The 16,046-nt window shown below is 34.3% G+C and overlaps 1 protein-coding gene across 6 annotated transcripts in view; it reads left to right on the top strand.

The window, feature by feature from the left end:
* The first annotated feature begins 4,914 nt into the window (after nucleotides 1-4,914).
* Nucleotides 4,915-16,046, top strand: part of LOC128186737 (ephrin type-B receptor 1-B-like) — a 48,812-nt gene continuing 37,680 nt past the window's right edge. For all 6 annotated transcript variants that reach the window (XM_052856606.1, XM_052856608.1, XM_052856610.1 and 3 more), the window contains exon 1: nucleotides 4,915-5,033. In XM_052856606.1, the coding sequence (XP_052712566.1) occupies nucleotides 4,946-5,033 (88 nt within the window). In that variant the 5' untranslated portion in view covers nucleotides 4,915-4,945. The remainder of the gene's footprint in view (nucleotides 5,034-16,046) is intronic.

Consider the following 16,046-nt stretch of genomic DNA (forward strand, 5'->3'; position numbering starts at 1 on the left):
TACCATGCTTTTATGGTACATTGTTGTAAACCGCGCAGATTGACCAAAAAAAATGGCAACAGTTGGTTGCCTATAGCTAATGAAATGAAAGAGTTTTTGCTTCAGTGTAGAACAAAACATCTTAATCGGAAAATTGTATGTGATAACAATTTATTAATGATTAAATTAATTATACATGTTTGGCGGGTGATCATATTATCAATAATCAGATATATGTGAATTATGTATATTGTTTTGATGTCCGTCTGTCTTTCGATAATCCGGGTACAGATGGATGTAGGAGTGAAGAAGAATGTCTAAATCGTGAAACCGGATATTTCGACAAGACATGCGCTGTCAAGCCAAAGATATCAGTTACACAGTACTTGATCCATCTTTGATGAAGAATGTCAAGTCACCTTCAGACACACACACGTCATCGGCATTCAGCCAATAAAAACCGCTGTTAATTAAGTTCACCCGAGGACTTGTGTTACAGAGACGAAAGTGAAAACTTTGACACACGCACTGTTTGAGACCGCCGTCACTTTCTATACTTGTTTTGTTGGACATGTTTGTGGTTTCGGCGTTTTGATATCGATATCCAATGAATGTTGACGCAGGAAGTAAAAAAAAAGAAAGAAAAATGTTTGTATGACCTCCAAAACAATAACAACAGACTGGGATTCTTAGAAATGTCTTGTTTTTATATTTAATAAACATGGTTTTTGTTGTTATTTTTTCCTTAAAGTTAACCAGTTTTAGAATAAACTTTATTTCATAAGGTAATTGTTCTTGTTAAATTTTGGTTCTACAAAGTAAAAAAAAAATTTGTTCGTTACCAACGAGTTTCAACCCCGATACAGTTTTTATATGGCTAAGTGTTTTCATTTACTTTGTTATCAATATCATCGTCGTCATCAACATCAATATCATCGTCGTCATCATCATCATCATCATCATCATCATCATCATCATCATCATCATCATCGTCATCATTTTCGTCTTCATCATTCATCATTGATATCCTCTACTATCATTAAGCACCATATTGTATAGAAAGCGCATATTCTAACAAGTCTTTCAGTATAACGTGTAGTCCTGAACAAACAGTATATACATGTCTATGTTCTTTGAGAAAGAGTATTTTTTTTTAATATGTAATTAGCACACATTTGTTTTTCAAAGTGACACACTTTCATCTAATCAAGCATTCATATGCCTTTTAAAAAGGATTACCATTCTTACATTTTATAACACTACTAGAGCAAGTTGATATTTACATATTCGTGACTTTATTGATCACAGCAATTCTTTTTATTTCATTCGACATTATGTAACAGTATTATTCATGAAAGTATAAAATTACAAAAAGATTATAACATTTTTTTTTATAAATGTATAATTCAGATTGAATAGGATGTGTATAACACAGCTCATAATCTGTAACAAAAAAAATGAATTTTAACTCTGTGCAAGAAACTGGCGTGCTCTTTCCCTTTCCGGGATTTATAAAGAGACACTTCTTTGACATCCAAATCCTCCTATCTTTTCATCACAGACTTGCAGTGGCAAAAACCATTTTCATAAATCACTAACTTAGCCACACCACTGCACCAGAAAATTTCATGGCACTGTCCAGCTGACCAAGAAATGGCCGTGGCCGGGAGGCATTAAATCTGTGCTTTATCACCCGCGCGACGGATGGTCCAACGGCAAAAATGTGAAGCAGCACATAAAAATCGACAGTTTTCCGCAATTTATGACCCCACAGAAACTCGCTCTTCGATCCTTTTCAGTAAGATTTTTGATACAGAATATTTTCATAACTCTTCCATATCCGGAAATGACTATTTATGGATCAAACGCAGTTGGGATTTTCTCACAGTATTCCATCCCATGTGTAAATCATTGACGAGAAATAACGAGATATCCAGTCCAGATGTGTTTTTGTATTATCTTTACTTATATCATTTAATTGTATAATCAAATTTTTTCCTATTTTTAGCACACGTATCACCTAATGACGTTTCGGTGAAAAAAAAAAGCGGTAGAATAATTTGCTATAAAAAATACAATTAACGCAATTTTTCGGATTTTTGAAAAGTCGACCAGTTTTTGGGGCTCCTATATCTTGCAATTGTAGCTGTTATGATTCTATTAAATAATTAATTGAGATATGAATTTACGTAATTATGAGGTATCTATCGTCTGGATTAGGTCGAGACGGTATAACAATCAATTCGATCCAGTTCAACTTTATCGAAGCCAATCAGGACGGGAAGTGGCGAAACCAATGCCTGGAATCGGCCATGCGTGAAAATCGCGATTCCACGGCACGTGATGGCCCTTGATTAGGTCCCGGAATTGTGTTGTAATAGCCGCGTGTCGGAGACCGATGCACGTGATAAGAGAAAGACTTACCCTCATTAGAAACTGTCTGATCTATGAATCTATTGATTTTATCGTTGTAAAAATTCATTACCCTTTGTATTACAAACGCTTCGTTCTTTTACTCCAAGCTGTTCCACAAATCAGGAATATAGATGAAGTTTTGAACCCTAACAAGTTCATTTACATAGAAATTACGTACGTTTCTGCATCACATGTTCATCAAACGCTAATCTACGAAGACGGTACCAATGCTATACTGATTAATAAATCATAAAACAGCTTGGTATCTCGCTTCAAAAATTCGAAACATTTCATAAATCACAATTTTTTGTTTTCTTTTTGAAATAGCTCCCAATGTACGATTATGAAAAATAAAAAACACCCTTTTTTCTCCTTCAATATGCAGTGCATCAAAAAATGGGCGGGGACGCGATTCTTTAAGTCTTAACATCTGTTGTTTTTTATCATTTCTTGAGTTTTTAACTAAATTCAATATTTATATGTCAATTTATAACAGTATGCATCTTCTACAAAATACCCTGTGGAGGGTTGTACATAGCATATCATGCGAATACATAGGGCTGGGGGGATTACATCTTGTCAAGATAAACTTCGATTTTAATAAGTTTTCTAAGTTTACCACGCTTTAAAGTACGTATGAGCTGTCAAGTTTCACTGGTTTACATAAAATATGTTTAAAAAAATTATGGTTTGAAATGAGAGAGAGAGAGAGAGAGAGAGAGAGAGAGAGAGAGAGAGAGAGAGAGAGAGAGAGAGAGAGAGAGAGAGACTCTATGTAAAATGGGTGAAGTATTACAAATTTTGAATAAGTTGGAGAAATTGATCAATAGGACCCGACTTGATAGAGAAAATATTTTATTCGTGTACATACGTGAATTTGTATATTGATCTATACCCCTGGCAGATACCGCTATCTAATACCAAATCACAAGAAAAAAGGTAACAACTCAGTAAGATAACGAGCAATAATATCACGCTTATAAGAAACCATAATCAATTAGAAAACGTCTGGGTAACTAATCTTATAAACAAGACTGACAGACGAGACACACACGGCAATAGTACAGGTGAACCCATTGAGAAACGAATCTGAATAAACATAGAAACAACTCTCCCACCCCCCGGATTGAAAAAAACCCTGAATAAAGTAAAACAAAGCCACCGCATACTGCTTGCTATAATCAAAAAAAAGTATATGTTACACACTATTTAGTATTTTAACCAGAATTTTGACCAGAATATATTTCGGATTTTTTCAACAGATTTTATTATACCATCAAACATAAATATGATGGGAATTTGATAAGAATTATTGTTTGGTGACATTCAATCTATTATTTTGAACCAGGACACAAATATGATTTGATGTTATTAAAAAGTAATGGTGTAGGCCAAACAAAAAATAAAATTTAGATTAAAATTATTGTGGAAAGATTATTGTGGAATTTGGGGGTAGTTGAGTGAAATCATTATAGGAAATTATTTTATAGGAAAACATAATAATAATGTGAAGGGGGGGGGGGGTGTACAGCTTTCCATAAAGGATATATATACATGTAAATAAAATGAAAATTGGAACAGAAATAAAGAAAGAAAATAATTAAACAAAAAATACTAAAAGATTTGATAATGCCAGAATTTACAATTACAAAATGAACACAAAGATGTATAGATTATGAATGAGTGTACAGAGCTTGAGGACTAATGCAGGAATTACGTTTTTGATTAAAAATCCCATCCTTGGATATTGATATTTTTTGTTTGAAATTAACTCCACGGAAAACGATTCTATATTACGTAAGATGTATTTAATTTTTAATAACGTTATTTTTTTATTTGAAAGTAAATTATCAGCTGGTGTAATAGGCCTATACATTTATTTCTTCGATATAAAACTATCATTTTATAAAAATTATTTTGTATTAAACGACTCATTATGGACCCGACCGGTATTTCAATTTCAGTTTATTCTTTAACATCAATAAATTATTACATGATGCGCAAATCAACATGCACATAGATTTAATGTAATAGATGTAGGTACCGTAAAAACGTGACAAAAAGTGAATAGCAACAAAGAAATCAAGGAGGACAGAGAGCATTAAAAAACACAGTAGCCCTGCTCAATCACAAGCCAGAACAGCTAACGTCTTGTCTACATGTTAATTTTTGTTGAAATATTGTTTGAAAATGGAGACTTCTAAGAATTGCATATTTCAAAAAATAATTTATTAGTTAGACGCGTCGAATTAGAGATTTCCACTTCAGATGTGGACACAATAATTAAGGGACATTACTCCTGTGACACTCTTAACGAAACATCGGACTATCCGCGTAATAATGATTGGTGATCGTTGATATTAAGTTTTTTATTTATATTTTTCCTACATTTCACATAAATTTTCCACCCCTACAATCCATTATCACGTTTATCTGATGAGGACACAGAGCGGGTGTTCAATCAAAGAAAAAACACGGAGGTGTTGCACTTCATTCCTATGTATACAAATATCACCGCGCATGCGTCAATTTTGGTAGCAGAAAGTGAAACATGGCGAGGAGACGGACGGTGTTTTCAGTGGCTCCGTATTTTATTGTATTAATTTGTTTATCTTCTGTGGGACTATGCACTAGGGAAGGTAAGTCGAGTCAAAATATATCTGTTTTGTCCTTCACAATATAAAAAAGTAAAAAATCGGCGATGTTTTTAGAAAATTCGTGTTGATTACCACAACATTGTACTGCTATAGATGTTCGAGGGGCAAATAGCTCTCTCAAATTTGAGATTGAATATTAAAATATAGAAAGACTTTATGTAAGTTTTATCTACCAAAAGACTGCTTTTGACATTCCATGGAAATTTGGTGAGTGGACTCGGGGACCTATAAAGACACTTGGGTCTGTCATGAGATTTTTCTTTGGTTGTCGGCTTTCGGGATTTGTTGACAGAAGGGATTTACTCAACTCGAAAGAATTCCTATATTAAAACCTTTCATGCGAAACTTATAAGGATTTATTTCAGTCTACAGTAACACGTACAGAGATGTGTTTTTGTAAAGGATTTAGTTTTATAAAATCACATATCATAAAAAACTTTAAGAAATATTTGTGATAAATTTGTGTTAAAAAAAGGTTTGTTCGTTGGATAGGTCCTAGTAATTTTGACCATATGAAGGATCCAAGGCTTTGTCTGAACTGTAAATTCTATGAATTGATTTTCTAATAAAATTTTGGATTTCAAATTTTTGATTATTTTAACATTAAAACAATTGTGTACGTTTTTTACTAGAAATTAAAAAAAAGTAAAGAAAAGAAACAGTTGAAACTTATTCATTGAAACATAACCATTTCATAATTTTAAAATCAGTATATTTCAATTAAATTAAAATTTGTTGGTAAGCTGAAATTAAAATTAATTTTAAAAGAATATTAAGTGAGACGGAAAACAAATTAAATTGAGTATTTTTTGAACATGTATCACAGTATGGAGAATATAAAACATAGCTGTAATTTTAAATTCCCAAAGAAGATATCTCCTTTAGTGGGACAAAGAGTAATATTGGTAAATTTGGCGTTGTCATAGGTAGCAATTTCATATTTCAGTTGTCAGTACCTGCAATTACTGAATAAACAAGAGTAGACATTGTGGTGTAATTATGGTAATTACCCATCTTTAAATTCACCAACAATTGTAGCCTTCTGCTCTAAATTCAGTCGAGGAATTATTCCGCTTGAGCGCTGGAACACATAACAGGGTCTTGATGCACCCAGCGGACGAAAACATGAGACAGGAATTCATGATGGTCTTTTAACTGCTTTTGTGCTAGGGACAGCTCCATTTCTAATAGAAACTTTCATAGGAAGTGAATCGAAAATGATTGTGTTCCAAACCAAAAACATATCAAGTTCCAATAAACTTAGTAGGTGGTTTTCTTCCCTCACTCTAGAATAAAATTTATAAAAATTGAATTGAAGTTTTTAAATTGTTTGCATATATATAACAATGGAGTAGAAGTGCATTTAAGAATTTTTTAGAGGAATTTATCACATTGATCGAGACTCTTCACATGGCATTTTAGTCCAGGTGATTTCTCACCGAGCTGGGGGCCGAAACCTTATCAGAAATAGTCCTAAGGTCGACTATCATGCCGACTAAATTGTTTCTTGATTGCCATAGTATCAGTTTAAATTCTGTTATTCCCTGCAGAGACATTTAAGATATGCAAAATGCGTTTAATTTGAATTACACTTGGAAAGGACGCCTTGGTCACTTAACTTTTGGTGTCATGATTTGATTGTGTTATGTAATGGGTGTTGGAGTTGTGACAGTATTTAGCAAAAGTGGTAAAAGAAAGGCTTTAATACTATCAAGCTTTGAATGAAAGTGTTTACTTCCACACACCTTGTAGTAACAAAAAGAATAGGCATGTCTTTGTTGTTGTTGGAAGAATTGATACCTAACTGTGTGTGGCAAAAGCAGGCTCTAAGATGAAACAATCCACAAGTAATACCTAGCTCCTTTTTATTGGGCGAGAAAATGCCTGGATGTCTTTTTTCTTCAGTAATTTTCACTCTTAATGCATACAAATCCTTTAGATACATTCAATATTTTTGAGAGGGGTCCACTAAGTGAAATGGAGCACAGAGATATCATCACTTGTTTTAGATTTGGACAATCTTGCTCGCTTGAGGCGGGTTTTAGTGAAATGGCGATGACCAGCGTAAATTACCTGAGCTATGGAAAGTGGAAAGTAGTGGGCACAGAGGCGGAGTTCCAAGGCCATTAGTTTTGTCCACTCAATTGGAAAATTGAGTGAAAATTGAGATGTTGAAAACAGAGGAAGCCATTAAAATGGAACCTGGTTACTGTGCTGAATATAGGTGTAAATACAAGCCTGGGTAGATGGCTAATATTGATGGTGTGCTTGCTTGTTCAAACAGAGAGATTATGAAATAACTTGTAATGAAAGAAAGGGGAAGACTGATTTATTGATGTTCAAAGTCCCTCGTTCAGTCAGGTGAGATTTTTGACATGGCATTTATAGTACACAATATATTTTTAAGTGATCAATCATACTCGATTTTGTTTGCCTTCTTTGCATATTAAGTAGGGTATACCTGTATGCATTATTGCTTTATGACCTGTTTCACACTCAGTAAATCTGCCTGGCATAGGAGTTTGAGTCTCTTGAAGCTCCAAAACTTGTAAAGCCATTCAGCCATTGTCCGACAATATAACACTTATCTACATGGGGATACTGAGTATGGATTTATTACATGTTACAATCTACTAATCTGTTTATTTGTCATTGAGCAGCATGGAATGATGTTCTTTTGTCAAGAAACCTTGTATAATTATATGGATCAAGTCTGATAGCAAGAGAGGGAGATAGAGCACTTGTTAGTGGGACCATGCATGATAAGAAGTCGGGGGCCCTTTGTTCACTCTGTCCACCTGATAATAAGTACTGTTAGGGTATTTTATGGTGGATTAAGGGAGTTTTATTTTATTTGTTGGGGGGGACGGGGGTTACTCAATCTAATAATCATCTGTGCTAGTCCTAACAGTAGGTCTCACTTCAAGTCTTTTATATTATGACTTAGTGCACATTGTTTCTTGTGTAACAGATTTTTTTTGATTGGTTACGTTCATCACTGTCCTAAAAAAGCTGTCTGATTAATTTGTTCTATTCTTATCAAGTGTTGATATTCCTCAGCCGAGTGTTAATGGACAGTCTTAGACGTGAGCCACCAGTATGTTTTTCTCTACTGTTGGTGTAACGTCTGATGTCTGGACCGGCCATAACCACAGTGATTGCCGTATTACAGAAAGGAAATACCTTCCTCCTGATATTTATCATTTGTTTTAGAAGTGGTAGCGCTCTGATAGAATCGCACTCACTTCTCAAGTACCGTCATTATTTTCCTTAAGTACCGGTACTTATACTAATACAAGCAGTGTGTGCATCATGCCCAAAGAAGTGCAACAATATGTTTTGTTTGTGATATTCGATTTGGGAAAAATAGGTTATAAAATTGGGGTGGGGGACTGAAATAATTATTCACAAAAATCTACATTTATTGAAAGTTTTAAATCATTTTATATACAAACTACTCATTTAGCTATCGTTTTAAGTATAAGTTTTAAACTGACCTAATTAGATGTATTAATAGTTGTTGTTTTTTTATATAAATAAACTCTGTTTTAAAAAAGGAAACCTTAAAAAAAATTTCACTTGTAAAAAAAAAAAAATGCTAAGGTTAATTGGTTAAAACATTTGAATGATGAGAAAGACTTGGTTTAAATATTCAAACATAGATTACAGTGGTGTTAAAAATTGCTTGGAGAAAGAAATAATCTTTTAGTATATCAAATGTCTTGATTTTTTTTAAAGGCGAGTATTTTTACACCAGTTTCATGTTATAGAGGTGCTCTAGGGTCAGAGAGATAAAATTTGGGGGTTGATTTTGATGAAAGCTGACCAAAAGTGTCAGTTTGAGCAGTTAGGAAGAAAGGATATACGTTTCATAATTAGAATGAATTTTATGTTCTTGAACATGATAGGAAGACGCCAAATGGAGTTGTAAATCAGCCTGGGGTAAACTATTCATTATGTAATGTTGTTGAAAAAACAAGATATTTACAAGTGTTTCTAGTCTTAAGTTCCAGGATGAATCTATTAGAGAGTACCGGTACTTTTGAAGAATGAAACTAACAAGCACATCTTTGAAGTGCAATGGCCTTTCTCTCAAGTTTCTTTTTAATAAATCTTTCAAAATGTAAATGATTCACCGATGCAAACAAAAGATGTGATTGACTTCAAGAAAGTTATGTAATAAGCCTTTTTGCTTGAAGTTAGATTCTTTAAAGAAAAGATGGTGAAAATAAAGTAGGCTTGAGGGAAAATATTACCAAGTATGTTGGGGGGGGGGGATGGTGAGATATTTAGAAACGTCTTTTTAAGGCTTAAAAAGATGTAAAAGGATGAAAGAAAACACGAAGAGCTAACGTTTTTGTTATTTTTGCGCAGAGAGGAAAAGGGAATTGATCTGTTAATGTGTAGTATTATGTTCAGGCAAGTATGTAAGGCCCTGTGTTACTGGTAAACTAACCCTCGCAATGAAGAGTAAACTTTCAGAATTACACAATAGACTAGTGACAAAGAAAGCCTTTTACAACTAAAAGGAGTGGTTTGTAAAACAATACTGGAGCAATGGAGCATGATGGGGAAAAGAGAGAAAAACGCAAACTTGTCTGGCCGACCAAATTTTAATGACACCATTTTGTTTTTCATATGTACGTGGAAATAAAAATAAAAAGTTGACATCACACTTGCTGTTTTTGCAGAAATAAATGTTTACAGTTGATTAGCTATAATACTTCAAAGCATGTTGGCCCAGCAGTTGGTGTTTTGAAAAGTCTTTCAATTTGTTTAATAATGAGGCATTATGTAGCATTTTGTTGACACCTGTGAGAGATGAAAGTGAAGCAGAATGTTGTAGTTTTTCCTTACATACCCTATAATCTACATGCAGGGAAACATACATATACCACATATAGTAAGAGCATAAATGAAATGATTTTGCACAGGTGAAAATTAATATAAATGGGTTACTGGAACATACTAAGTAATTGTCCATTATACACAAAGTCTTTAGAGGTAATGAATAATATAAGAACTAGTATCGATGAAATTAACTACTGGTCCGTTAACACTGGAAACAACTGCTGCCATCACAATCGACTATAGAATTTAGTGTTTGAACCACTTTTCATACATATTGTAAAGAGCCTGCATTTCAAGAGGAGAAAGTTTGCAGCTCTCTGTTGTGGAAAGGGACCATTTTATGGAAGAGTTGGACGTTATAAATCAAATTCACTAAGAGCTCTGGAGTTATCTTAGTTAGGTTATAGTGTAACAAGTGATAACACTGGGTAGCAACAGTCGTGGCCAGGGTATCTAGATACACTGGTGGGCATTTTCCTCCTTTATTGCCTTGCACCCTAATCCCTTGGTCTATTGACTTACAGACTATTTATTTTGAATTCAAATGTTACAAATTAATTAATTTGATAACGGGTACTCTGTGCTCGCAGGGCTTCAGATAAGGGGGTAAATATGCAGTGGAGGGTTAAAAGGGAATTAATTTATTTCCATGTCAGCGCTAATGACTAATGAGAGATAGGTTTGAGTTGCATGAAGGGAAATATGAAGATCTCTCAATGCACTCTGGCAGCAGTGATGCAGCATTCCTGTGCTTCTTTACTGCTAGGTATTCAATGAAAGAAAATTAAGTTATAGTAGTAATGTTCACTGCCAGAGCAATAATTGTGAACCCTATGCAACAAGTTGATTTATTAATATAATTCGCTACAGCAGTTAAGTGCGGGAAAACTGGGAAGGCTAACGAAAATCAGAGGTGTTCTGCTGAAGTACTCGCTATAAAATTTGATTCATGTCAACTGTTTAATGTGCTCATTTTCTGTTAGGTAATCAATTTAGAACATTTTCCCTATTTGGGAAGCTGAACTGTTTTGACAATTATTTGGTTAATGGTGAAAATTGGGTTGCGAGGAAGGGACCCTTGTAACCTCAAGGGTAACATCAAGCCAGGCAGGTTGTCAAAAGGTGCGTAATTTGCCCTTCTTATTTTCAAACCCATTCAGTTCAATCAAATTTTTATGCTGTGAGAGTGTGAAAATCGCTTTTGAACTTGGATTTGATTTGGTTGATAATTTTAAAGTTTTATATTGAAAATGTTCAGCGAAATGCATTTTAAACTGAAATGCCTCGGGCTTTTAGTCTGTGTTTTAGACAATAATGTTAAAAAAAAAACCTTCTGCAAAATCTCTCACTAGAAACCAGTTTCTATAAAGATGAAACTCAATCATATCCTGCATTGGATTCCAGTGATGTGTGTTTGAAAGTCTTCTATACCAATGCTTCTGCTATCCGGTATTCGAAGACTTGATTATCACTGTACTTCTCCCCCTAGTGTTCATGGCTTTCATCTCCACACTTCTTTCAATTTTTTCCCCCATCCATGTTTTTTGAATTGATAATCTTGAAAATGAATAGTATGCATTATGCTTCTGGTCTTAGCTTCTAATTTGCATTTGACAACTCTGTCTTTTCCAGGCAACTTTGCAGGGGTCTTTCATCTACCTCTCTGCCTCATTTCACAGCTTTCAATGGGTAAAAAAGAAATTCAAAGACCCCAAATTTCCACATAAATTGCAGAAATGTTTATTTCTTACTCAAAGGATTTTGGGATCTTTGTGATAGGGTAGGTCCAGTGAACCATGTGTTATGTTTCACAGATAAGCAAGATGATTGCTTCTTACAATGGGAATAAAGTCAAATATTGCATGATAATTTTTGGTCAGGGACGGAAACTGGGGGGGGGGGGGGGGGGGGGGGATTCGGTCCTCGAGCTCTATTCCTTGAGTTCTGAACTTCATCACATGGTCCTGACAAGGATGGCAGCTTTTTTGTATTACTTCACAGAAATGAGTGGAGATGACTTATTTTAGCTGATAGATTTACGGTTTATCAAACCTGATGTAGATTTTATCAAATGTTCTGGAAATTATGATTGAATAATATTTGAATCTGAAAAAATTGAAAGATTAATTAAGATAAAAAAAAATAAAGACCATGCAAAAAAAATGAAGACAAAAGTTAAGTTTCCAAGATTCCTTGCTCTTTGGATCTCTTTCAAAGTTTTAAAACCAATATGCTCGTAGTAAAACTTATCGTGTCATATGCAGAAAAGTTAGATTAATGCATTTTAGAATTGTGTGTATACATTATGTAAAAAAAATAAGAAATGTGTTTGTCAAGCCTATATATCTCTCTCTCCATTCAGCTGCTGTAACAGAGCAATAAAGCTAGAAATGTTAATTCTATTTCGTCTCCCTCTAATTTTTTGTTAGAACGGATAGTTTATATGATGGCATTTATTCTTTTCCAGGAATCTGCTATATGTTAGCTGTCAAACAAGATCCTATTTGCATTGATTTTCCTCCTGTTGAATGTTTCTAGTTTAAGAGATTTCAATGTGTTTAGTTGAATTTGGGTGTCTAAGTATTTGTTATTTGAAAGATGTGACTGATGTATACAGCCTTTTGAAGAATTATTAGAATCGTAATGCCATTAGGTTGACAGTCACTCGCAGCTTGGAGTTTTTTTGGAATTTTGGTAACTTTATTCGGTAGACAACCTGCATTTATGGTGATGCTATTAGTTGTGAAATCTAATGAAGATTTTTTGTAGGAAGTAAAGTTTTAATTTTTTTTTTTTTTACAAGATGGTAAAGTTTATAAAATATCTGATATCAATGACAATTAAAATAGGAAAAACATCAAACAAGAAGTAGGACATGTAAATTGGACCATGTCTGCGTTATTCTGAAAATGAACTTGAAACTTACATATTTTTTTAACATAAGAACAGTGTGTAGGGTGCAAGTTGTTTTACGTTGCCATCTCAATGAAGAGGTAAATCGGCAATTTGAAGTTTTCATCTCTTAGCAGAGATCTTACCCAAAGTGAAAATTGAAGATTGTCCACAATCAAATCTATTTGCTCAGACCCATTAAATTGGGTTGTATTTCAACTTTGTATTGACAAGAGAGGAATACAAGTGGATCCCATAGTACTGTGTTTGGCACTTCTTGCAGTACGTTTTATTGTTTTTCGCCCTCTTTTGGGGGTGTAATTCCTCATTTGAGTGCCTTTAACACCTTCCAACGACCTTTCGCTCATTTGCTGTGCCTTTGGGAAATCCAAAACTGTTGGTTTCCTTGACGTAATCTTGCATTAGTAGCTGTTGATTGGCAACCAGTAAAAGATAATCATTGCATAATCTATGACTAAGACTTGAATTCAAATTCAAAATTATTAGGTGTTTAGTTTGGAAAAAACTTAAATTTTTCTTTAAAAAAAAAAAAAAGATCAACAACATGTGAAGAAATCAAGGATGCTTTCAATTCTTGAAAATATTTTTCAAAATAAAAACTCAAGAATTTTTGGAATGAAGAATAATACTCTTTCTTCTGATAACAGAGATGCCATATTTTTCAGTGTCGTTGCCTTGCCGTGGCATGGCATTAGTTTTCTACAAATTTTGAAATTAATTTAAACACATCTACTTGACTTACTCCAACTTAATGGCACAAATGGAATTGAAAAAAAAAACCCTCATCTGTTACAACAATTTTGTTTTCAACTGAAATGTGGCTTTAATAATTTTGAAGCCATGTGTTGTCCATTTAGTTGAGATGATCCATAAAAATCATACAATTTATTACCATATACCTGTTGGTAACCGAGTGTAATTTTCAAGAGCAGCATTTTTCGGTACCAATAGAAAGATTTCTGAGGAGATCACTTGCTAGGCATCTGCATCAGGTTGCTGTTTAAATAAAGATTACTTTATCTGTAGCCAACTTCCAACATAGAAACCAATAGTGTAACTCAACAGGACAAAAATATCAAAGAACATCATTCACAGATTTCAGGGAGGGAAAATGCATGTTGCCAAAACGCTATTCCACTTTTTTACAAGTTTTACTCCTCTAGTAAGTGAACAATGTGTTGGAACTTATCTAGCAAACAATATCATTTGGGCAAAAAAAAAGACATGACATACAAATTGGGCTGTGGGGGCTTGTTATGGTTCAGAGATATGCAGTGAGTTTGTAAATATTTGGAAGGACCTGCCAATGGGAAGCAGATGCAGAGAACGAATCGTACTCTGGGATGGTCGATGATGGTAGATGGCTATTTTAGTTAGAACCGATATGTTTCAAGTTTGTTAAAAAAAGAGCTGCTCAGTGATAACAGATGCAGAGGAGCTGTCTGTCAGGAGCATCACACCTGATCAGTGTTAATCAGGGCTAATGATCAGGAACCGGCCTTGTAAAAGAGCCCCCTTACATTCAGAGATACACCTTTTAGAGATATATACCTTTGTACTTCTTCACCCTCACAGGCCGACTTGAACTTGAAAGATTTGGGTGGTGCTAAGTGAATGAAGTGTATGCTTTTCATACTTTCATTGTGACACTTCCTTGGCCACTTTTTCTCACACGATTTTAACTTGATTCATTTTTCGAACCTTCTCCGCAATGTTTTATTATTTCATTGGGTAAAAGAACTGTTGAAAGCGAGAGTGAGAAAGTGTCCCTTTCCCCCACCACTCTGTGGTTCTGTGGTTTGTTATGATGGTTTGTTATGATATCCATGGATGATAACATTCACCATGTTCACGTATTCAGGCCCTGCAGTCCTGGTTTTTTAGCCCGTGGACTTTGTGAAAGTGAGTCATGTGGCATGGTGCTGTACTTTCTGTGATCAAGTTAGGCTGATATGAATACATGACCAATTATGTGATCTTATCACACTGCTTAGTAAACTAGTGTATGATAAAACCCCCTGCTCGTAATTATTAACTCTCACAATGGAAAGCTCTTATGGAAACCTGCGAAAAAAAACAACACCTCAAATATTTGAGAAAATTTTCTTGTAAATTGTTATTTCAGGCCGTCCATTTTATGAGAGTATGTACTGTGTTTTAGATTCTGATGTAGATGAAACTGCTACAGAAATGATCACCTTGTGATGTTTATTTGATTGGCTAGCTGTGACCAGTCACTTTAGAGGAGTAGAATATAAGCCACTGGTAGTTTTCTGGCGATAATGCTAATAACAGGCTAGTGGTCACTCACACAGCTACAGAATCGATCAATTTGATTATGTAGTGTTGTGTTGTAAACCTTAGCCGCCATTTTCATTGCTAGGGCAAGTAGCATTGTTTGTGTTAACTTAATGGTCAGTGTGAGATTTCTAATAGATGTGAAGTGTTTAATTTACAGCTTGATGTTTATATTTTATTAATATTTTTTATAGCGTAATAAAGATAAAGATATGATAAGCACTAAAGAGAGGCTTTACGATGGCATTAAAAAAAAATTTTTTTTGGATGGGGAGAAAGTTTGTTGTGTAACTGGTAAGAGAAAGTTTTGTGCAGGTGCAGATTAAGACAGAAAGTCTGTGTTGCTGCAATTTATGACCAATTAAATGTGGAAAAAAGATATTAGATCTCTACGATAAGACTGGCTTTAATTTATGTATGAATTAAGTCTGGGGTCCAGGAATGTTTTTAATGGCACATTGAGTGAGGAAGATTGACGGCAACATTGAGCAAGTCGGTGACAGCTTAATCCTAAACAACGATGTTAGACTCAGGTACACGAGCCAGACAAAACAATACCTACATTTTAGGGAATTTGTGGCATTTTCATCAAGCTCACCTGTTACCTGTAGCAGTTGACCAAGGTCCCGTAGCTGTGGGGTTGTTAAACTGGTAGAGTGCAAGATGTGAACCTTCAGTCCACACATTAAATTCATCACTGCCATCAGATGTACTAGATTTCACACCCTGTTACAGATTTATTGCACAAGGGAAGAATTTCCCTCAAATCTTCTCAGTAAATTAAACATGCATTAAAGTAAATAGTCAGAAAAGCTGTAAGTGATTTTATCATTGAAATATTTCTTATCAAGTAGATGAAGTGTGTTAAGCAATTTCTTAAAAAGAAGCCATAATATTTTTAATTGCTCGCTATTAAATTTTTTTGCTTTAAAA

The sequence above is a fragment of the Crassostrea angulata genome, chromosome 6 (genome assembly GCF_025612915.1).
Source record: "Crassostrea angulata isolate pt1a10 chromosome 6, ASM2561291v2, whole genome shotgun sequence".
In the NCBI taxonomy this organism is placed as follows: Eukaryota; Metazoa; Mollusca; class Bivalvia; order Ostreida; family Ostreidae; genus Magallana; species Magallana angulata.